General features: G+C 45.4%; 1 protein-coding gene across 6 annotated transcripts in view; it reads right to left on the reverse strand.

The window, feature by feature from the left end:
- Window positions 1-24668, reverse strand: part of LOC148540355 (dual oxidase 1-like) — a 229697-nt gene that overhangs the window by 118235 nt on the left and 86794 nt on the right. For all 6 annotated transcript variants that reach the window (XM_088445660.1, XM_088445643.1, XM_088445669.1 and 3 more), the window contains one exon: window positions 3517-3619. In XM_088445660.1, coding sequence (XP_088301786.1) covers window positions 3517-3619 — 103 coding nt within the window. The remainder of the gene's footprint in view (window positions 1-3516; window positions 3620-24668) is intronic.

Raw genomic sequence — 24668 nt, forward strand, 5'->3', positions numbered from 1 at the left:
TTTTATTTGCTGTATCTGATGTTGGTAAGTGCCTAATGGTGTAGTATGTTGTACTGTGTGCTCAATGAGACATTATTCCTGTAATGTAGCTTTCAGTAACGCATACTTGCCTACTCTACTGGAATTTCATTGAAAACTCGCAAATTCATAGGAGTTCTCCAGGAATCAACCCTAGCAGATCTTTCCCACATCTCCCAGGGACGTCATGACACAATTTATTATGAATCATGTCAACATAGCACCGCCCCCCAAAGCCTAATCCCACAAACCACAATTTGTGGTGTTGAATCCTTGCCCTGCCCACCTTGACCATCCTCTCTGTGTGGATCTCCCGGAGTTCAATAGATAAGTATGCAGTAAGCCTCATTAACAATTTGAATAAAGTCTAGACCCACAATGTTTATACTCTAAAGTAGCAGCTAGCTAATTTCTTGGTGTATATCCACTTCAGAGTCTTTGGAAACACCCTGAAAAATCAAACATTTTTCTCTTGAAACACTGCTTGGTTTAGCCTAAATTATGTTATAAATTAATCAAGGGAGTGTGAGGTGTTTTTATTACATTTGTAATTATGGGTGTTTTAAACTGTATTACATCAGTCAAAGTACTCTACAGGGTAAATTTACTAAGATGGGAGTTCTGTTAAGAAGTGATGTTGCCCATAGCAACCAATCAGATTCCAAGTATTATCTTCTAGAAGGTGCTAGATAAATGAGAAGTAGAATCTGATTGGTTGCTATGGGCAACATCACTTTTTAAATAGAACTCCCATCTTAGTAAATTTACACTTACATCTCTAGATATGTGCTTTCCCAAGTATGTGCTGTTTGTATGTGCTGTTTGAAGTTGAAACCTGTTTTTCTTTTAAAGCATAGGAATGAGTAGCAATCTTCAGCACCTATAAGGTCTTTTATCCACTCCGCCATGGGTAGTGATTCATGGACTTTCATACTTATTTCTTCATTTAGTTCTGTGTCGCATCATAGCTGCATCCAAATTCACTTATACTGACCTGGGTATTTAGAATTAGTATTTTGTTGCAATGGAATTGGTATAACGTCACATATTAAGCACATACTTGCCTACTTTTTAAATCTCCTCCCCGGGAGAACCCGGGGAGGAGAAGCAGCTGGGTCCCGACGGGGGCGGGGCCAAACGATTCATGGCATTAAGCCCCGCCCCCTCCGCGGTAAATTGCCGCGATTGGCGCATATTTAAATAAGGGGCGGGGCTAAATGATGCGATTCATGAAGAATCGTGTCTTTAAGCCCCGCCCTGTACAAAGGGACCCGCGATTGCCGCGGAAGTTCTCCCAATTCTGCCCACTTCATTAGGAAGTGGGCAGAATGCGGGAGAAGTGCCTACCCTTCCGGGGGTGTGGGGGGTTACCCGAAACATCGGGAGCCTCCCGCGAAAACCGGGAGGGTAGGCAGGTATGATTAAGCAGTATGCTGCATGGCATGATATGGTAAGGCCAGACTTGCCGACATTTAGCTCCCTCCTTCCGGGAGTGAGCTGTTGGGCTTACAGAGCAGTGGGGGCATGGTGTGTCAAAGGGGGCAGGACCCGGCAGTGACTCGTCATTGGGGGCGGAGCATGGGGGCGTGACAGCGCGATTGCGTCATCATGGCTCCGCCCCCTCTTCACAATGCCGATATTAATGGCATTGTGGAGCAGGGGGCGGAGCCACGATGACGCAATTCAGCACGAATCCCGCTGTCGGGCTTTATACTTACAAGTTTGTGGGGTGCAGACACATCGCCGGAGGTCGGGAGACTTGCCTGCCTTCCCGGGAGTCCGGGAGCGGCACCTGATTTTTGGTAGGCTCGAGACCAAATCGGGAGGGTAGGCAAGTATGGGTAAGGCTCACATGTATTGTTTTGTTTTACCCAGTTTAGAGTCCACACAGCTGCTACATGCAATGTCAGTGCCATTGTCCAAGCTACCCGTGCATTGTACTATTGTCACATTACTGTTGCAGCTACAGTAAGCTGCTATATGAAAACAATAAAGTGTGGCGGTATTCATTGTGCTGCTTACTTGCAAAATCTGCGGCAAGACAAAAGGAGATATTTGGTGAGATTTAAGGATTGGTGTATGTGAATGTGAAGTGAACACACCTGTAATAGTTAAAAATGTACTTTCAAGGGAGGCATTTGTCATTTTGGGGTACACTACAGACAGTTGCATCACAAAGGGAGTGTGGGCCGCACCAGGGTGTCACCCACCGAGGGGTGACACTAAGGTGCAGACTCCCCTTCAGTGACAGGAGCCGAGCTCTGCACTGTAGTATTAAGTGCAGCACTCGGCTCCTGACACTGTGAGGGAGCCAGGAAACTGCACACAATGCAGTCCGCACCTCCTACACCCCCCACCCCCCCTTCCCGGTAAGAAACACAGGACCACAGGGGTTTCGGGCCACAAGGTCACGCTCCCTACTCACATGGCCACGCCCCTGCCCTCGTGGCCATGCCCCCTTCCTGGTGGCGCGCAGCTTCGCCGCGCACACAGTGTCCCTCCCTGCATCGGCTGACACCACAAGGAGGAACGCCACTGACTACAGAGCCTTTCAGCCCTTGATTTTTATACATCCTCTGAGTCTCAGGAATTGGATATTGGCTATTATTATTTTTAATTAGAATCTTTATTGACCATCAAAGCAAACTTTATACCAGAAGGTATATTTTTATGTGTGCAAATACAAATAGTAATGCTATTAAAGTCCAATATGTAGAAATGTAATCAATAAAAAAAAACATCCCCAGTGTGTCTTTGCTATTATAACTTCTTTAATATATACCATAAGTGAATCCCCAAAGCTGTTTTTTATGAGAAAAATAAAAAAGTAGAAAAACATTTTGGGATAATCACAATCCTACAAATATGGATGTTTACTAGTTCATAAATGCAAACCATGTGCATCGTCTTATAGGTGTGTATTTTACCACCATTTATTCACCTATGCCATGGTTTTCTCTCTGACCAGAGTACATAATCTTATAGACAAGGTTTAATTTTTGAACTCTCCGTTATGCAGTTATTCTAAGGCCATTGTAGAATCGATCACTCTTTGACTGTGTTCCTCCTGAGGTGAACCATGAAAGTTGCCATCGATTTATCAGATCAGTAAACCTAAATTTTAATTATTTTTTTTAAATCTCTCCACATCGCCTACTCCCCCTGGCTCCTGGAGAAACAGACATCATTGTGCTGATCAGCCATGCAAACTCATGCTTACACAGGAGAGAGCGTAAAATGCTGCACCTCTTCCACCTATAGACCAGATTTGGGAGGGGTGGAGTGGAGCGCTCCTCTCATGCAGTGATATAATAGAAGCAACATGCAGTAGAGGTAATGAAGTCTGTCCAAACGTGTTAGAGTTTCTGTTCAGCTGAGTATATGTGTATGTATGTGCATACAAGTAAAACATGTATTCTCTAAGAAATCTATCTATCTATGTTATTTTATCTACCAACTTTTTCAACTCAATTTAACACATGAATTGAGCAGCGTTACCTCTTAAATCTTCAACTACAACATTATCTTCTTTTTCAGCAATTTGGGAAGCCATTCCAAGAAGCAGTGCATCAACATCTTGTGGGGTCTGTATGTTTGAATTCTGCAGTAGCATGGAAAAAATATAGATCCATGTGACGCCCCAATATTTTTAAAGACACATTATTCAGATATTACATATATAAGTGTAGTAAGGTAATCCAAGAAAGGTGATTGCTGGCATTATAGACTCTATATTTGTTTTTTCCTTAAATAAGATGAAAACCAAAAGGAATACATCTCTCATAAATAGTGATATCAAAATATTCTTCAAAATTCTATAATACAGCTGCGTAACGTAATTTTCGATATTAATATTTTTATTTACTTTTAATGCACCACAAAGTTTCCGCTGCACCGTACAGAAGGCCTGATTCATTACGGATAGCAATTGCAACAGCAAACGCAGATCGGTTGATGGTGCGTACTGCTCATGTGTATGCACCACAGTGCTCGTGAGTGAGTTAGCATTGCGGTCACACTGCGAGCACTTACGCAGATACAAACTGCGTGCGATGACAGTTGCAATTTTTGAGTAAGGTCAGACCTGCTGTAATTCTGAATGAGGGTCCGATATTACTCGATGGTACCAATGTATACGCAGGTCTGCAAGGTGTTACAGATGTGAGGTAGCGGTAGTGGGCATCTCTATGCTGGCTTTGCGATGCAAACATTAGCATATTTTCGTAGCAGATCTGCATGTGTAATCGCAGCTGCGATCTGTAGTGAATCAGGCCCAGAGTAAAACATGACAGATAAATGGTACAGTAAATGTAGAATTAAATATCGTTGGACAATATAGAGCAATAAACTGACAAACTACTGTAGGTAGGAAGTGTACAAGAGAATGAGGGTTGGGGGACTCTCTGTTTCTTGACAGTCAAGTGGAGATGTGTCATTGGAAGGGGAAGTCAGATCAGCATGCAATGAATATATACCCATCAAAGGGCAAGCACACAGAGACAGAGGGGAAGCCGGGAGCCCGACATCCGACTTACCGATCGAATGTAAGCCAGGCAAAGGGCGCGGACAGCTGTGGGGGGGAAAGGTTTAGGTTATAGCCTAACCCTAACCCCCCCTTCCCCGCAGCCTAAACCTAAGTCTCCCGTGGGGTGCCTAACCCTAACCCCCCCTTCCCCTAGCCTAACCCTAACCTTCCGGGGGGGGTGCCTAACCCTAAATCCCCCCTGGAGTTTAGGGTTAGGCTAGGGGAAAAGGGGGTTAGGGTTAGGCACTTGGGGGGAGGTTAGGGTTAAACACCCCTAAGGGAGGGTTAGGGGGGGAGGTTAGGTTAGTAAATAGAAAATATACTTACCTGTCGGGATCTTCACTGCCGGGCTTCCGCTGTCGGGATTTGAACCATGCCATGCGGCCAGTGGTAAATCATACTGATTCCAGACAGAGGGCCTGATTGAGAGGTGCACGCTATTGCAACTGTGACTGCATTTTTTGCCGCAGGGCAACTGTGTCTTATGCTAATGCAGAAGCTGATGGACCAGACAGAGACACTAACCATCTGTGGCACTAACCTTGCTGCGCTTAGTAAGATGCCCCATTGGTCGCACATTGGTCGCACCATAAGAGATTGCACAGCCCTATGATGGTGCAGAATCTCCATCTGAAATGGCAGCTGGTGTCAGTGCAACTACGGTAAATGACACAGACGCCGACAGCAACATGCCCGCATCTGGCAAGCTACCCCCTGTTACCACCCAGAAATGCCCACTGACTTTGCCTCTCTGTGCATCCAAATTTGTTTTGTGGCTTTTGGCGGTAACCATCAGGATGCATGCACAGTGCGAGTCTCATGTAAGCACAAACTGAAAACAACGGCCAATTGCAACCAACATGATCACTGCGTCCAACTCTGAATCAGGCTCAGAGAAACTGAAAGGTACTATGAGACCAGAGACAATTAGCCCTGGAATCAAGGATGGTGCTAGGAACACGAGGGAAGAGGCCCCTGTTATACACAAAATTAAAATCTGCTTGATGCTAGGAAAATGAATATGTGTTGCTGCCTCAGCCATTTGAAATTCCCTGAATAATGACATCAACAGATGTTTCCGTATGCAGCAAAAGCCTTCGTCTATTGGGAGTGAGCCTTTCTATGGTGAGTCATGATGAGATTTGGCTTAGGGTCTATTTTGCTCAAATATATTTAAATGCACAACCAGACAAGATACAAACAGGAGTTTTTGTGTCTACTCCATATATCAGTAGGACAAGGGACCCAAAAAGGTTGGCCACTCTATCTGGCATAATTCATGATTGCAGTGGAACAATTGCTATCAATAAACAAGGCTAATCCTTTGTTATTCCAAAGTTATCCTCACATCTCACTGCTGTCAGCCCTTTAAACAATATGATTTGTGCAATTTTATGTTCTAAAAATTCTTACAATATAGTACTTGGATAACAGTATCACCTGGAACTGGGGTAATGAAACCAAATGAATTATAGCACCAGTGATGGACTGTTTAAATAGCAGGCTAGTATATTGGCTGCTTAGAATGAGGAACTCTGATCCTTTCAAGAGGTACAACAGTTACTAGGGGTGTGCTCCGGCCACTTTTCGTGTTTTGTGTTTTGGTTTTGGATCTGGATCTTTCTTCGTGTTTTGGATCTGGATTGGTTTTGCCAAAACCACCCTTCCGTGTTTTGGCTTCTGGGTTTTGTGTTTTGGATCTGTATTTTTTTGAAAAAAAGAATAAAAACAGCTAAAATCACAGAATTTGTGGGTTTTTCTGCTCCTATGCTATTATTAACCTCAATAACCTTAATTTCCACTCATTTCCAATCTATTCTGAACACCTCACACCTCACAATAGTGTTTTTATGTCCAAAAGGTTGCACCGAGGTAGCTGGATGACTATGCTAAGCGACACGAGTGGGCGGCACAAACACGTGGCCCATCTAGGAGTGACACTGCAGTGGCAGACAGGATGGCAGTTTGAAAAACTAGGCCCCAAACAGTACATAATGCAAAGAAAAAAAAGAGGTGCAAGATGGAATTGTCCTTGGGCCCTCCCACCCACCCTTATGTTGTATAACAGGACATGCACACTTTAGCAAACCAATCATTTCAGCGCCAGGGTCTGCCACACGACTGTGGCTGAAGTGATTGGTTCATTTGGGGCCCCACAAAACAAGCTGGCAATTAATCTGTCCCTGCACAAACTGGCTCTACGGAGGCAAGATGTTGTCCTCATCCTCATCCACCGATTCCTCACCCTCTTCAGTGTTGTGTACATCCTCATCCTCACAGAGTATTAATTCGTCCCCACTGGAATCCACCACCACAGGTCCCTCTGTACGTTTTGGAGGCTGGTCTCCCTGGAAGAGTTGATAATTCATTTTTATGAACATCATCTTCTCCACATTTTGTGGAAGCAACCTCCTACGCCTTTCGCTGACAAGGTTCCCGGCTGCACTAAACACTCTTTCGGAGTACACACTGGAGGGGGGGCAACTCAGGTAAAATAGAGCCAGTTTGTACAGGGGCCTCCAAATTGCCTCTTTTTCCTGCCAGTACAGGTACGGACTGTCTGACATGCCTACTTGGATGCTGTCACCGATGTAATCCTCCACCATTCTGTCAATGGTGACAGTATCATATGCAGTGACAGTAGACATGTCAGAAATTGTTGCCAGGTCCTTCAGTCCGGACCAGATGTCCAAACTTGGTCCTGCCTGCCCTGCATCACCACCAGCGGGTTGCTTAGGATACCTAAGTTTTTTCCTGGCAGCCCCAGTTGCGGGAGAAAATGAAGAAGGAGCTGTTGACGTGTCACGTTCCGCTTCAGCTGACAGTGTGTTCACCAGCAGGTCTTTGCACCTCTGCAGGCTTGTGTCGGCCGGAAAGAGAGACACCACATAGGCTTTAAACCTAGGATCGAGCACGGTGGCCAAAATGTAGTGGTCTGATTTCAACAGATTGACCACCCTGGAATCCTGGCAAAGCGAATGAAGGGCTTCATCCACAAGTCCCACATGCCGAGCGGAATCGCTCCGTCTTAGCTCCTCCTTCACTTTCTCCAGCTGCTTCTGCAAAAGCCTGATGAGGGGAATGACCTGACTCAAGCTGGCAGTGTCTGAACTGACTTCACGTGTGGCAAGTTCGAAGGGCTGGAGAACCTTGCACAACACGGAAATCATTCTCCACTGCGCTTGAGTCAGGTGCATACCCCCTCCTTTGCCTATGTAATAGGTGGATGTATAGGCTTGAATGGCCTTTTGCTGCTCCTCCATCCTCTGAAGCATATAGAGGGTTGAGTTCCACCGCGTCACAACCTCTTGCTTCAGGTGATGGCGGGGCAGGTTCAAGAGTATTTGCTGGTGCTCCAGTCTTCGGCATGCAGTCGCTGAATGGCGAAAGTGGCCAGAAATTTTTCGGGCCACCCAAAGCGTCTCCTGCACGCCCTTGTCGCTTTTCAGAAAATTCTGCACCGCCAAGTTTATTGTGTGAGCAAAACATGGGACTTGCCCAGATGTAATGCCCACACAATATTGGTGGCATTGTCAGATATCACAAATCCCCAGGAGAGTCTAAGTGGGGTAAGCCACTGGGCGATTATTTCCCTCAGTTTCTCTAAGAGGTTGTCGGCAGTGTGTCTCCTACTGAAACCAGTGATACACAGCGTAGCCTGCCTTGGAACGAGCTGGCATTTCTGAGATGCTGCTACTGGTGACACTGCTGTTGTTGCTGTGTAAGGTGATACATCTACCCAGTGGGCTGTCACAGTCATATAGTCCTTATTTTGCCACTTGTCCACATGTCCGTGGCTAAGTGGACATTGGGTACAACCGCATTTTTCAGGACACGTTTCTGTACAGTCTCGGTATCGCCTGCCTAGTGAAGTGGAATCTAGACGGGATTTGGAACCGGGGACACACTACCACCATCAATTGTCTAAATCCCACTGCACTAATGGCGGATACCGGACGCACGTCTGACACCAACATAGCAGTCAAGGCCTCAGTTATAAGTTTTGCTTCAGGATGATTGCTGTCGTACTTCATCCTCCTCGCTAAGGACTGTTGGAGGGTCAATTGTTTAGTAAAAGTAGTGGTGTTCCTACTTCCTCTCTGGGATGATGAACGACTTCCAGCAGCAGCAACAGCAGCAGCGGCAGCAGTAGGCGTAGCAATGCAGGATCCTCCGGAGGTATCCTGGATAGGAGAGTCAGTCATACCAGTGACATGGCCTGCAGGACTACTTCCGATCCTGACTAAGGAGGAAATTGATGAGGAGGGAGTTGACGGTGTGGTTTGCAGGCGCTTGGATACAACAGGACAACGGGATTTAGGTGTCCCTGGACTGCTTACGGTCTTAGCCAAAGTTTCTGAACTTGACAGTAACTTTTTATGAACGCGCTGCAGGTGCCGTATAAGGGAGGATGTTCCTAGGTGGTTAACGTCCCTACCCCTACTTATTTCACCTTTACATATGATACATATGGGAAGACAGTTGTTGTCCGGATTTGGATAGAAATATTGCCAGACCAAAGAGGTGGAATGTTTGGTCTTCTGCCCAGGCATGACCGTGATGGGCTTTTTCATCCCACGGACAACAACTGTCTCCCCCGGAGCATGATTTACACAAACCACATCACCATCAGAATCCTCCTCGCCAAATTCCTCCTCAGCGCCAGCTACACCAGTATCCTCATCCTGTTGTACTTCAACAGTGACATCTTCAATTTGCATATCAGCAAGTGGACTGTGGGTGCTCCTTTCAGCACTTGCAGGGGGCGTGCAAATGGTGGAAAGAGCCACCTCTTCCCGTCCAGTGCTGGGAAGGTCAGGCATCGCAACCGCCACCACACTTGGACTCTCCTTGGGGATTTGTGATATCTTCTTAGAACGCACAGTTTTTCACTGTGCTTTTGCCAGCTTAACTCATTTGATTTTTTTAGCGGGAGGAGGGCTTCCATCGTCATGTGAAGCTGAACCTCTAGTCATGAACATAGGAAAAGACCTTAGCCGTTCCTTGCCACTCAGTGTCGTAAATGGCATATTGGCAAGTTTACGTTTCTCCTCTGATGATTTAAATGTTTTTTTTTAAAGGTCATTTTCCTGAACTTTGGCCCTCATTCAGACCCACTCGCAAGCGGGCGCACGTACATTAGGCGTACGTACAAAATTATTTAAATTCTATGGCTCGCTCGTATTTTCGTTCGCATCTAAAATTCCTCCCTAAACTCAGGCGACCCCTCCTCTAACTAACGAGCGTGCGAAATAGCGAGCGTACATCCCCGAAATGGCTTGAAGGGAACGCACGCACAAGTGAAACCGGAAGTGGCCTTGTCAGATGTCGATTACCTGCTCCTTTATTCTGCCTACCTCCCTCAATCGTATCATGCCAATCAATGTATCAATTAGCTTAATTGTTTTTTTTTTCAACACAATGCAAGAAACTTTACTCTTGTCCGTGTTTGTGTTTACCCGCAGAATACGTACGGATGGAACATTCGCTTTTATTGTTCAAAAAACATGTGAACCACAATTAAACAATTGTTCTATTGCTGTGGATCCCCGCATATTTTCCGGGGTTCATTTCTTTATTTAAATTTGCAAACGCATGTCACTGTATCAAGCCTATCATAACTCTCCAGAGATTTCTGGCCCTGTTGAACACATGACTCATACACTAACCAATAAAATTGCTCCTGTTAATTTCCAAAATACATTAGCCAATCAGAAATTTTTTGCACACTTTATCAAAAATGTTTTGTATGAAAAACTCCATTGCCATCATGAGAGCCTCCGCATTCACCAGGCGCGAGCTGCTGGTGCTTACGGAGGTGATGGATCGCCGTATCACCAGCCAGCCTCCACCCATCACCAACCGGCAGAAGCGCTCCGCGTATGCGGAGGCACGGTCCCGCCTGCGGTCCTTAGGGTCACGCCGCAACATCGGGCAGCTGGAGCGCAGGTGGTCAGACCTGCAACGGCGAACGCCCCGCTTGCTGGCATGCTTTCGCATGCAGATCCTGGAAAGTAAGTGTTATGTATTGTGGTTTTCATGTTTGTGTTTGTGGGGCAAACTGCGTGTGCATGTTTTCCTGTCTGTCCTATTTATTATTTGTCCTCATATCTGCGTGCGCATGTTTTCCTGTCTGTCCTATTTATTATTTGTCCTCATATCTGCGTGTGCATGTTTTCCTGTCTGTCCTATTTATTATTTGTCCTCATATCTGCGTGTGCATGTTTTCCTGTCTGTCCTATTTATTATTTGTCCTCATATCTGCGTGTGCATGTTTTCCTGTCTGTCCTATTTATTATTTGTCCTCATATCTGCGTGTGCATGTTTTCCTGTCTGTCCTATTTATTATTTGTCCTCATATCTGCGTGTGCATGTTTTCCCTCTATTTCTGTTTTTTTCATTCTACTCCTATTTGCATGTTTTTTGTTGGTTGTTTTTTGTTTTTTATTTGGGTCCCGGATTTGGCCAGAAACTATCCTCAATTTGTTTGACATATTTTAGGTGGACAGCCAAGACTACGCCGTCACCGTCCGGCCAAACGGCGTTCCCGGCCACTATCCCCAACCCCCAGCCAACACTCCACCCCAAATATTTCCCCTATACCCCACTCCTCCCCAGCCTTCCCAGACCCTCTCCCGGAACTGTCGGGCCTCATTCCCCTCCGTCCCACTTCCCCCTCTCCTCCACCCACCCCTCTTCCAATTACCCCCTCCCCGGAGTCCGTCATTACCCCTCCCCGTTCTTTGGGGAATGAAGGCTCCTCCAAGGAAGAACATGGAGGGACTTCCGGAGCTCCCGTTTTGGCTCCCGGTATGTTTTTCTTTCGCATTTTTTTTAAGCACAAACTGTTTGTATGTAATCATGTGTCGTGCCTTTATTCGTGATTTTTGGGGTTACTTTTGGTGATTTAGCAGTTTGCCGTTACCTCTTCCTGCTGGTTTCAACATACACATATCACACCTGTGGGAATTTGTACATAGGCCTTGTATTTTTGGCAGCACCCCCTTTTTGTTTTGGTTTCTTTTTTTTAGGTTTAGGAGTGATTTCGTTGTGTTGTTTTTTTTTTAATGTGGCTTCCCTATTGTTTTATTAATCCACACACTTTTCTCACCCACAGAGGAACAGAGGAGTCGGCAAGAGGTGGTTGAATGTGTTGGCCAGATGCGCCAACATGTCATTGGCGTTCTTGTTGGCCTTGACCGGCTGTCTGGCATCCTTCGCCAGTAGTTTTTTTTGTTTTTTTTCGTTTTATAAATAAATTGTTGATTTCGAATATACGTTGTGGCTCATTCTTTTTTTCCCAAACCACAAAAAATTTCCCTGACATAAGTTGACTGTTCCTGCAAGGATTTCCCTTTTTTAAAAGTTAGATTGTGTTTTGTATTTGTATGTAAAACAGCCACAAGAAACACAGAACAGTAACAATGTCATTTCCCTTTTTGGGTGTAGTGTCAATTAGATATTTCTACATTTTACAGGTTCCTAGTTGGTGTGCAAGCTGCTTAGGCCAATCTTCCAAATCCAAAGGTTTGGACAGGCTTCCTTTTGGTGTGGGTTGGGAACCTGAAAACATATTTCAGTTTACATCAACTGGTGTCAGTACTGGATTACCCCTTAGTCAAATGTAAGGTGTGTTAACCTGGTTCCACTTGCTGTTAACGTCCAAAAAAAGGAAGACCATTTCACTCTCCAAACATTTATTCACAACATAAATGAGAAATCAAAGTGGTCACTCCCTCAAAAAAAAACACAGTGATAAACTCAAATACAACACATACAAATAAAATATTAAAATTAAAAAAACAATCAAGAACTGGTTGACGAAGGACCATGCCAACATGATTCCACAAACATGGCGTTGCGATATATGGGTTCCAGAATATATGCCCCAAATCACCAGATCCAGGTTTGGTAAGGGTAGCAGGAAGTAGTGAGCGTTGGAGTGCCAAAGATTATGTGAACAAACAGAAGATGTTGAAAAAAAATCAAATAAATTAGATGTTCGCAAACAAACACAAACACATTAGGTATAAACACTGTAGTTTTGGTCAAACTTACCTAAAAAATCTGGCCACCACATCATCGCGTATGGCCCCCCCACATACTGACCTCCGACCAACCTCGGGGGGGCCATCCTCAGGTAAGGCATCCTCTGGCTGCATTGGGACACCACTCCTTATGGCGATGTTGTGAAATATCCCACACAGGACCACAATTTTCGACACCATATCCGGCAAATACATGAGCTCGCCACCAGAGCGGTGGAGGCATCTGAATCAGCCTTTTAAAAGGCCGATACAGCACTCCACCACTTGCCTGGTGGCTGTAAGTGCGGAATTATACTCACTTTGTGGGCCTGGTGTGGGAGCCAAATAAGGAGTGAGCAGCCAGGACATGCAAGGGTATCCACTGTCTCCTGTGAAAAATAAGAGACAACATCAGGAACACTGTGTATCAAGCTTAACATTGTTATGTACTAAAGGTCTCCACTTACCCAGAAGCCACGCATCACCAGCTTGTAGGTTGGTTAGTTTCTGCCATATCCCTGATTGCTGGATGACGAAGGAGTCATGTGCACTTCCTGGTAATTTAGCATTCAGGGACAGGATCTGGAGGGAGGCATCACATACCACCATTACATTCAGGGAGTGATAGTGTTTCCTGTTTCTAAATATTGCCTCCAGCCGTGCTGGAGGCTGAAGTGGTATGTGAGTACCATCCACAACCCCTATGATGTGTGGGAAGCCAGCTATTTGGTAAAAATTGGCCTTGGTCACACTAAGGGCACCCATATCCAAAGGCATTTGAATAAAATGATGGAGGTGCTTGAAAAGTGCCTCCATCACTGCCCTCAGGATCCGGGAAAAGGAGGATTGGGAGATGCCCACCACTATTCCCACCGTTGTTTGAAACGATCCTGAGGCACAGAAATGTAACACCGCCATAAATTGCGTCAGTGGTGGTATTGCTGTTGGACTGTCAATTTGCCGCTCAAGATCACTTTCTATTAATGAGAGAGTGTCTATGATGATTTTGGGAGGTAGACGGTAGCGTCTTAAAACCTCATCATCGGGCATTCCAAAAAGGGTGACACGTGTTCAAAATATCTGGGGCCTTGCATGCCTACGATGCCTACGCCTGGGATGAGATCGAGGTTGGTCGGCTTCCGGAACCATGGCCAGAACAATCCGCCCCAGATCAACCTGAAATTCAAAGATTTCAAAGTAAGGCTTTTGAGCCACCCCAAAACTATATTAAAACAACTTAGCTTGATGATACCATCCTTTGCTGCTTACATGCCGGGGTATTGTCATTATATGTCCAAACTAAAAATAAACACCAAAATTACTTGACACATTTCACTCTGTGCATTTTTGTTTATAAATTTTGTGCTAGACCAAAGTTAAAATATGCCAAACACCCATTTAGCAAAACCGCAAAGCTACATTTAACACAGTACATCAAAACGGGACGTAATGTTGGCTCAAAAAGCGAAAGATAAACCACCAAAAATTTAGAATGATTATTAAGCTGTTTAAAATGCGCTAATTAGTTCGCTACTACAAGTCACAAGAGTAACTACTAAAAATGTGCTAATTAGTTCGCTAATACAAGTCACAAGAGTAACTACTAAAAATGCGCTAATTAGTTCGCTACTACAAGTCACAAGAGTAACTACTAAAAATGCGCTAATTAGTTCGCTAATACAAGTCACAAGAGTAACTACTAAAAATGCGCTAATTAGTTCGCTAATACAAGTCACAAGAGTAACTACTAAAAATGCGCTAATTAGTTCGCTAATTCAAGTCACAAGAGTAACTACTAAAAATGCGCTAATTAGTTTGCTAATACAAGATAAAAAATGGACTTACCAAGAGCAAATATCTAAGATTCAAAATCAAAAGGTCTTTGGGGTCGAAAATAAACAAAATCTAAAATAGAAGAAATTATGGATCCAAAAATTACAAAATATACGAAAAACAATGAAACAACAATTGAACAAAAGTTAGACTTCCCAAAACTTACCCAATCAAGAAACGAGGTCCCAAAAATATAAACCAACAAAGATAACGGAAAAAAAAAACGCAAATCTAAACAACAAACGAATCTCCAACTGCCAACTCCTTTCTATGCAATCAATAAACTCCAGCCAAGATAACCTCCAACAATCCAAAAACGCCACCTCGACTTGAGACACACCAAGCCATAAATAGTGTTTCGTTTCCCGCACAAATTAAGGTTGGATCATAGGGCCGCACAATCAATGATGCGGCCGCAAAATAAGGACGCATGTATAAATACGTCACGAAAACACATTCAAATTCTGGTGTATTTCTTGTTTGGACCTCAGACATGGCGACAGACCAGGGAAAAAATGCCCAAGAGTCAGGCGGTAAGTCTTTCATGCATTTTCTATCAATGATTAATTTGAAACATAAGATTCGGCAAGTTGTGAATTTGTGAATTCTGTAAATTTACACAAATAGGTGAGGAGGATGACATGGAAGAGGCTGCTGGGCCCAGTATTCCGGCCAAAGCGGGCAAAAAAAAAAGGCAGCCACATTTCACAAGAAAGGAGATGGAGGTTTTGATCCAGAAGTGTGTGGACATCCTGCCACAGGCAGACAGGAATATGAGTCTAAGCCAGAAGTGGAGAATGTGGGAAGAGGTAGCCGTTGCTGTCAATAGGGTGGGCGATTATGTCCGTCTAGCCCGGGATGTCAAACGGCGGTAAGTAAACCTTTGCCCCCCCTAAAAACAAACACCATTTTAAACCAAAGGATAATGGCTTCCATTTTTCCCCACAGATGGGGCGACTTCAAATATTGCCTAAAGCAAAAACTCGCGGACAGGGCTAGGCATGCAAGGGGGACAGGTGGGGGTCCCACCCCTGTGTCATTGGAGTTGACGGATTTAGAAGAGCTGACACAGGGGTGTGTGCAGCCTGTGGAGGTGTTTGGCGTGTCCAACATGGATACGGACATGCCAGACTTTGCGGCTCCTCATGTTGGCCCAGGTAAGTATTGTGATGTCACCAACTCTGAAATGCTATTGTGCCAATATGTAGATTCTAATGTGACTCTTTTCTCATTTTTCCAACAGAGACACAGGCGGATGAGTCTGCTCCAGAGGGAAGCCTTGGCCGCAGAATTTCTGCTGGCTCTGCAGGGGAGGAACCAGTACATCCGGCTGAGGACCCTGCAGAAGCCAGTCCAGGGCGTGCCCCCTCGCAGGCAGTGGGCCTCCTCACAGAACTCAATTTCAAATCGGATTTCCATACGGAGATTCTGCAGAGGATGGACGCCAGTCTGATACGGGTGGCTGAGGCCCTGGAGCAAAATGCTGCGGCCAACGTGACCATTGGTCAGGCCCTGGCGGAAAATACCAGGGCCAACATCCGCATCGCCGATGCCCTTGAGCAGCTCGTTCGCCAGCACATGGTGGAGCCGACCTCCCTTCCTGCCGGAACATCAGGATCCTCCACCTCTGGCACAACATCAGCCAATCCTCCAAATGTGCCTAGCCCTGTGCCTAGTCCAGAGGCCACAACATCTGCCTCTGGACAGGCCAGCCCGATGGCATCCCGGACCTGGTCTGGCGCCCACCCTCCCCCATCCAAACGGGCGAAAAAACGGTGACAGCAATGGCGACTTTTCCCACACTCCTTCTGTGCTTGGCTCATATTCCTTTCTGGTCAAAACTTCCCTCTCCTTTCTTGTGAAATGTTTTTAATTTATTTGTGTACGTTTATGTTAGCAGTTATTGATTATTTATTTTTGTTAAAAAGTATCTTTGCCAGAAAAAAAGAAAACAAAATATTATGCCAATTGGTTTGTGTTTAAACAATAAATTTATGATAAAAATCTGACATTGTATTGTGACATTATTGTACAAATGGGTTACATTTAATCCTGGCCCTAAAGGCAAAAACTGACACAAAAAACCATTTCATTTTTTTACCAAAAAGGCCTCTTGAAGGAACGTTTAAAAAATCACATAACGATGCAAATTCCACAGTAAATAAAAAAAGGGGAGCTAATTAAAACATGATGACATTATTGTCACAATAGGCCATAAACAACAAATTGAGGCCAAAAAAACCCCCCAAAAATGTACGCCAATTGATTGTGTAATCCTGACATTAGCAGGTATGATTTCCACCTGCGTACGGTTTTGTGCTATCCCAATAAACTGCTTTCCAAACACATACCAAGCCGGTTTTCAATACAACACTAATTGCTTTTGTGTCCACCCGCGATTAATCGCTGCAACATCATGGAGTCCCGGGACGGAGGAGAAGGCCATCGCCAATGTGGTCGAGTAATCCAGACCCTAAACTGTGCGAGCATTTTGAAGGGAAAGAGGATGTTCCAGTGACGTATGTGACGGTCCGAACACATTTGACGTTCGCATCTGCTAATGTATGTACGCCCCAAAAACGCCTCGCCACGCCTGCGTTTTTCCATCTCCACCCCCGTCAACACCCAAAAACGCCCTGTTCTGTCAATCACATTTGACATGTCACTTCCTGTACGCTATTTTAGGAACGAGAGAAAAAAAGCTCGCAATCTGCCGTATGCACATGCGCAGTGTAACACCGATGCATGCGCGGTTAGTCAACATCGGAACGCAACGAGCGTACTGTTGGTAACGTGCGGCTCTGAATGAGGGCCTTTGTCATTTGGGATTGTATGTGCCCTCTACTATGACATTGGGCATCGGCCTTGGCAGACGACTTTGATGGCATGTTATCGTCTATATCATGACTAGTGACAGCAGCTTCAGCACTAGGAGGAAGTGGTTCTTGATCTTTCCCTATTTTATTTTTATCTGAGAAAGTTTGGTCCTCCATTTATGTTATATTGATATATACGTGCGGCTAAGGCGCACACAAACACAGAAAATAATTTTTTATTTTTGTTGGAGACTACTGCACTTTGTGGGTTACACCACCCTTTAAGAAATGAGCCAGCCGGCTCTTTACTTATGGGACACATGCGCACGCTTGGCGCTGCTCCTTTGTTGGTGCACGTGCAGCTACAGTGCACACAATTCACAAAGACAGAAAAAAAAAGAATTTTTTATTCTTTGTGGAGCGCACTTTGAGGGTTACACCACCCTTTAACAGACAGACGCACGCTTGGCGTTGCTGCTTTGAGGATGGACGTACAGTGCAGACAATTCACAAACACAGAAGAAAATGTTTTATTTTTGTTGGAGTGCACTTTGGGGGTTACACCACCCTTTAACAGACAGATGCACACTTGGCGCTGCTGCTTTGAGGATGCACGTACAGTGCAGGTAATTCACAAACACAGAAGAAAATGTTTTATTTTTGTTGGAGTGCACTTTGGGGGTTACACCACCCTTTAACTGACAGATGCACGCTTGGCGCTGCTGCTTTGAGGATGCAGGTGCAGCTACAGCCCACACAACTCACAAAGACAGAAAAATAAAGGAGAATTTTTCATTTTTTGTGGAGCACACTTTGAGGGTTACACCACCCTTTAACGGACAAGCCAGCCGGCCCTTTACTTATGGGACACAGGCGCATGCTTGGCGCTGCTCCTTTGTTGATGCATGTGCAGCCACAGTGCACACAATTCACAAACACAGAAAATATTTTTTAATTTTGTTTGGAGTGCCCTTTGGGGGTTACAGCACCCTTTAACGGTCAAGCCAGCCGGCCCTTTACCTATGACACAGGTGCACGCTTGGCACTACTTTGTTGATGCACGTGCGGCTACTGCGCACACAATTCACAAACACAAAAAAAATATTTATTTTTTTTGCACTTGGTGGGAGCACCCCTGATGGACAGAGCACCCCCTGGACAACACTACAGCACCCCTTTAGGACTGGGACACTGCACAGGACTTTGGAGTGGACACCCTATGGACAACTGACTGCACAACACAGTGCAGCCAGCCCCTATGGAGAACAGCAGCACAGCACAACACAGCCAGCCCTTATAGACTTTGGAGGAGTGGACACAGCCCCTATGGACAACAGCTGCACAGCACAGCACAACACTACACTGCACTACACTACACAGCCAAGCCAGCCCTAACTCCCACCCTCCATTTTCACTGTCCACAGCCGAGTGAGAAAATGGTGCCGACGCGGGTACCTTATATAGAATCCAAAACCCGCGAGACCCGGAAGGCGGGATGATGACGTTTTGCCTCTATTTCAGATCTGAGTCAGGCAGGAAAAGTCGAGCCTGACTCGGATCGGCCTCAGATCTGGGCGGGCTCGGGGGGTTCGGATTTCAGAAATCCGAACCCGCTCACCCCTAACAGTTACATATACAAAGATGCCATTATTTCAGGTACTGTACTTGAAACTGCACCACATTTAGGTGCAGTGTGTCACATCATTGGGGTTTTGTAGAGTTGGTTCGGGACCATTAGAATTTTAATTGGAGAATGGATGAAGCTTGGGGCCTTGATAAAAGCTTCTACTCATTAACCTAGGCTACCGAGTATGAACATATAAGGATATCTGGATATCCTGAGAAAAGACTGAACACTGGTATCATCTGTGAATATACTTGAGACGACTGGAAGCACAATAGAGCAGTACATAAGAAAAGCTGGTCCCAGGACTGCAATACAGCAGGGACAGGCTGCAGACAGACTAAGGGCTGAATGTAATAGCCTGCGAGCTGGCGGCGCTGTGGGAATACATGCGAGTATGCCCGTATTAGTAAAGCAGCGAGCATGTTACAGGATAAACCAAGCTGGTTTATCCTTTAATATGCTTGCTGCTTTAAAAATACAGGCATACTCGCATGTATTCTCGCAGCGGCGCTGACTCGCAGGCTGTTACATTTAGCCCCAAGGGTCTGATTCAGCAGTACACTGCTGATCACAGATTCCCGAATGTCAGATATCTGTGCATACGCAGGACTCATACTGCACAAGTGCAATACGGGTTTGCAATCCCGCATACAGTCCGGCAGCAGACTGTCAGTGATTGACAGTTTCATGCCATTTCTTGGTGGTGACGGGAAGGTGGCAACCTCCGTTTACTCTTTTGTGCACCTGAGGCAGCCAGCTTGCATGACCCCATAGTTCACTCAGCCAGCCAATGGTATTGCAGATGACCCAATGCTGCATCCTAGGATGCAGCTCGGAACAGTAATGCATGCAGGAGGCATGATGCCTCCTGCCGATTTACCATATTAGTTCTATCGCAGCTGCTACCATGTTAGCAGCTGCAATAGTAACTCCGTCCTCTGCTGAATCAGGCACGAATATTGGAATAGACAAAGTGGAGTGTAACGTAAGCGCCTAAATATATCCAAAAACGTGATATAATAACACGTGCAGTATCAGAGAAACGATCGATGCTACTTATCTGGTGATGTAAGCAGCATTGCTCGACACTTCCTTAAAGAACATGGAGGAAATCCGAAACATCTTAAGGCCTTCGGAATGGAAAGGATTCGCTTGGGGATTAGAGGAGGAGATCTGAAGAAAAAACTTCTGCCAAATACAACAATTGCTGCTTCCTGTATCTGCAGTCGTTGGGAATCTTAGAATATTGGTAGTACTTGTGGCAGCCTGCAGGAGGTGAAGATGCGGAGTGCTTCGCATGAATTAAAGTTGACTGCAGCTGCAATACTAATGACTTTAAACCGAGTCAGATGCGGAATGCAGTTGGTGATGCAGATAGTTGATAACTGAGGGCCTGATTCAGACCCACTCGCGAGCGCAAAGCACTCGCAAGCGGGTCGATGGTCCTCGACTGTGCATGCACCGCCTCCGGCGTGCGCATGCGCGAGACCCGTACTGTGACGGCAGCTCTGTCACAACGGGTCTCACTACAAGACGGGGCGGCTGTCGATGTTGATTGACAGCTCGCACCATTTTGTAGGTGGGGAAGGGGGGTGGCTGCACAAACGCAGGCGTTCCCTGGTGTTTGTGGGCGGCCCTACTGACATCACTCATGATGTCAGTAGTGGACTACCTCGCAAGCCTGATGGTCGCGATAATCGCGACCACCGCCAGGCCGCCCGCACAAGCTGTGGGTGGTCACCCACAGCTTAGCAAGCGGCCTAGAGGCCGAAAAAAACCAGAAAAAACCCCGCCCTGATTCAGAGCGAGCGCTCACAAACAGCGAGCGCCTCTGAATCAGGCCCTGAGTCAGATGCGGAATGCACTTGGTGATGCAGATAGCTGATAACTGAGTCAGATGTAGAGTGCACTTGTAAACACACTTAAGCAACGTACACACTTGGCGATTAGGAGAGACAGTACAATTACGACTTCGTAATCGTACAGTCGTTCCTGATCCTCTGTAGTGCCTACACTGAACAATATGTCGGCACCCTCCCTCATCCCTGAACATGGCCAATCTGTCGTTATCGGCCAATTGACCTGCATGTTCAGGCGATGATAGATGTTGGAAACTACCAGCGGGAGCGCGCATCGCTGGCCGCTTCCGACATTATAGTGCACAATTTGTGCATGATTAATGAGTGATTGAACGATTACGATGTCGTAATCGTTCAATCGCTCATTAATATCGCCAAGTGTGTACGCGGTTTGAGTTGACGACTGAGTCAGATGTAGAATGCACTTGTGAATGCTGATAGCTAAAGACTGAAGGCCTGAAATGGAAGGTACTGCACAGCCGAACAGAAGAGGCTGTGCAATACCGTCCAACAAAATGCAAATGCAGCAGGAGATGTCTATAGCTAATAGATACCTCCTGCATTCGATTTCCGATCAGAGTGCAGCATTCGTAGATGCTGCCTTGGATCACCATAACAACCATTACGACAGGTCGCTCCTTTGGCCAGGCTGCATAAGTCAAAGCTTACCTTATCCTGGCCGGTGCCTGACCACTTGCGAGGCCAGGAAATCTGCGTCCAACTATGTAGACCCAGACCTCATCCCTTACGGAAAATGGGGATGACACACCCATTTCTAGCAATGGTGGCCAGCCACGACCTCCGCTCCGCCCCCAAAATTCTGCAGCATTAAGGGGGGACTGTGAGCGAGATCACAGGACCTGTTCTGCATATGCACAGAATGGGTCGTGTGCCTGCGCAGACCCTTAAACATCGGAGATGTAAACTAACTATCAGGGTTGGGTATGATTGAGAAACAGTTATCATTCATCATGTTGTCGAAATGCAAATGTCATCATGGTTGGACTATCGACATGCTCATAATGTCGATATTCATGTCTACATGGATGATATGTCGACATGATGATGATGTCTTACCTTGTCCCAGCAGCTTCAGTGGCTCCAGCATCTTCTTCCGAGTCCCGCTGTCACGTGAGAATCAATTCCGGCAGCGATGTATCAGCAGCAGCATTCTGATGAGTATTAAGGCCTTTATCTCTAATCCTAATCCCTAGCATTAACCCTCCCCATAAACCCCCCCTGCAGTTTAACCCTAACCTCCCACACAGCCTAATCCTAACTCTCCTGGTGGTGCCTAACCTTAACCGTCAACATTCTTAGACTGTTGACATTTCACATGCTGACCATTGAACATATCAACTTTATGGGGATGTTCATATGGTGCATGTGGACAGTTTTAAATACAGTCAGGTGCATAAATATTCATTGACAGAATTTTCATATTTTGGCCACTATTCACCACCATAATGGCTTTGAAATAAAATAAACAAGATGTGCTTTAACTGCAGACTTTCAGAATTCATTTGAGGGTAATTACATCCAAATTAGGTGAACGGTGTAGGAATTACAATGGTTTCTATATGTGCCTCCCACTTTTTAAGGGGCCAAAAGCAATGGGACTATCAACTCAAAATCTATTGGCCAGGCTTGGGCTATTTCCTCGTTATTTCATTATCAATTAAGCAGGTAAAAGATCTGGAGTTGATTCTAGGTGTGACATTTGCATTTGGAATCAGTTGCTGTCGACTCTCAATATGAGATCCAGAGAGCTGTCACTATCAGTGAAGCAAGCCATCATTAGGCTAAAAAATTAAAACAAACCCATCAGAGAGATAGCAAAAACATTAGGTGTGGCCAAATTAACTGTTTGGAACATTCTTAGAAAGAAAGAACCCACCGGAGAGCTCAGCAACACCAAAAGATCCGGAAGACGATGGAAAACAATTGTGGTGGATGACAGAAGAATTATTTCCCTGGTGAAGAAAAACCCCTTCACAACAGTTGGCCAAATCAAGAACACTCTCCAAGAGGTAGGTGTATATGTGTCAAAGTCAACAATCAAGAGAAGACTTCACAAGAGTGAATATAGAGGGTTCACCACAAGAAGTAAACCATTGGTGAGCCTCAAAAACAGGAAGACCAGATTAGAGTTTACCAAACAACATCTAAAAAAACCATTACAGTTCTGGAACAAAGATCAACTTGTACCAGAGTGATGGGAAGAGAAGAGTATGGAGAAGGAAAGGAACTGCTCATGATCCAAAACATACCACCTCATCAGTGAAGCATGGTGGTAGTAGTGTCATGGCGTGGGCATGTATGGCTGCCAATGGAACTGGTTCCCTTGTATTTATTGATGATGTGACTGCTGACAAAAGCAGCAGAATGAATTCTGAAGTGTTTTGGGCAATATTATATGCTCATATTCAGTCAAATGCTTCAGAACTCATTGGACGGCGCTTCACAGTGCAGATGGACAATGACCCGAAGCATACTGCAAAAGCAACCAAAGAGTTTTTTAAGGCTAAAAAGTGGAATATTATGCAATGGCCAAGTCAATCCCCTGACCAGAATCCGATTGAGCATGCATTTCACTTGATGAAGTCAAAACTGAAAGGAAAATGCCCCAAGAACAAGTAGGAACTGAAGACATTTGCAGTAGAGGTCTGGCAGAGCATCACCAGGGATGAAACCAAGCGTCTGGTGATGTCTACGGACCTCATTCAGAGCCGCTCGCTATTTGCGGTCGTTCGTTCAAAAAAAAAGGGGTGGCTATTCAAATGAACCGTTCGCTCTTTGCGGTCTGTTCACGCCTCTATGTCTGAACGAGCGAGCAAAACTTGCGGTCGAAATTTTGAAAAATACGCCCCCTTGCCGCTCGCACCATACGTCATGTCCGCTATTTATTTGATTAATCGACTACATCGAACAGCGTATGAACTGCTCGCTATTCTTGTGGTTGGTTTTTCCTACCACTATATTGCGAGCAGTTCTGACTATAAAACAACCAGGTGACGTGGTCGATGAGGCTGCTGTATTAATTATGCACACCCTTAAAACGCCCGTTTTGACCTTTAAGCACGCCTGCGTTCTGAATTCCACTCCCCGTTTTCAAGCACCTTCCCCTGTTACCACCCACATACGCCTTATCCTGTCACTCAAAATAGCAGGCATTCGCTATTTAGCGAACTAACGATTTTCAGCTGCACTGACTGGTTCGCGCATGCGTATTACAAACCGTACGCATGCGCAGATGTGCGAACATCGCTCGGAACGAACGAGCGGCCGCTTACGAGCGGCTCTGAATCAGGCCCTATGTGTTCCAGACTTCAGGCTGTAATTGCCTGCAAAGGATTTGCAACAAAGTATTAAAAAGTGAAAGTTTGATTTAGGATTTTTTAGTTTGACCCATTACTTTTGGCCCCTTAAAAAGTGGGAGGCACATATAGAAACCGTTGTAATTCCTAAACCGTTCAAATGATTTGGATGTAATTACCCTCAAATTAAATCTGAAAGTCTGCAGTTAAAGCACATCTTGTTTGTTTCATTTCAAAGCCATTGTGGTGGTGAATAGAGGCCAAAATATGAAAATTCTGTCAATGTCCCAATATTTATGCACCTGACTGTATGTCCACATTGTGAATGTTGACCTTCTGACCTCATACTGCCAGGAGGGCCACAATGCCAGTGATGTGATACTGCTGGACCCAGTAACAGGGACCGGAACCCTGATGTGTCACACAGTGGGCTGTAGATAGGGCCCTATTGTCTATCCTCTTCACATTAAATAAAGCACTGTTAAACACTGCTCCACAAGCACTGAAGACACTTTGGGGGAGATTTTTCAAATGTTTGAGCGAGAAAAAATGGAAAGAGATAAAGTATCTACCAATCATCTGTCATTTATAGGCTGTGCTAGAGAAATGACAGGACATAGATTTGTGATTCTCTATGTGGTATGCT

The sequence above is a fragment of the Taudactylus pleione genome, unplaced genomic scaffold, assembly GCF_031769625.1.
Source record: "Taudactylus pleione unplaced genomic scaffold, aTauple2 ptg000019l, whole genome shotgun sequence".
NCBI lineage: Eukaryota > Metazoa > Chordata > Amphibia > Anura > Myobatrachidae > Taudactylus > Taudactylus pleione.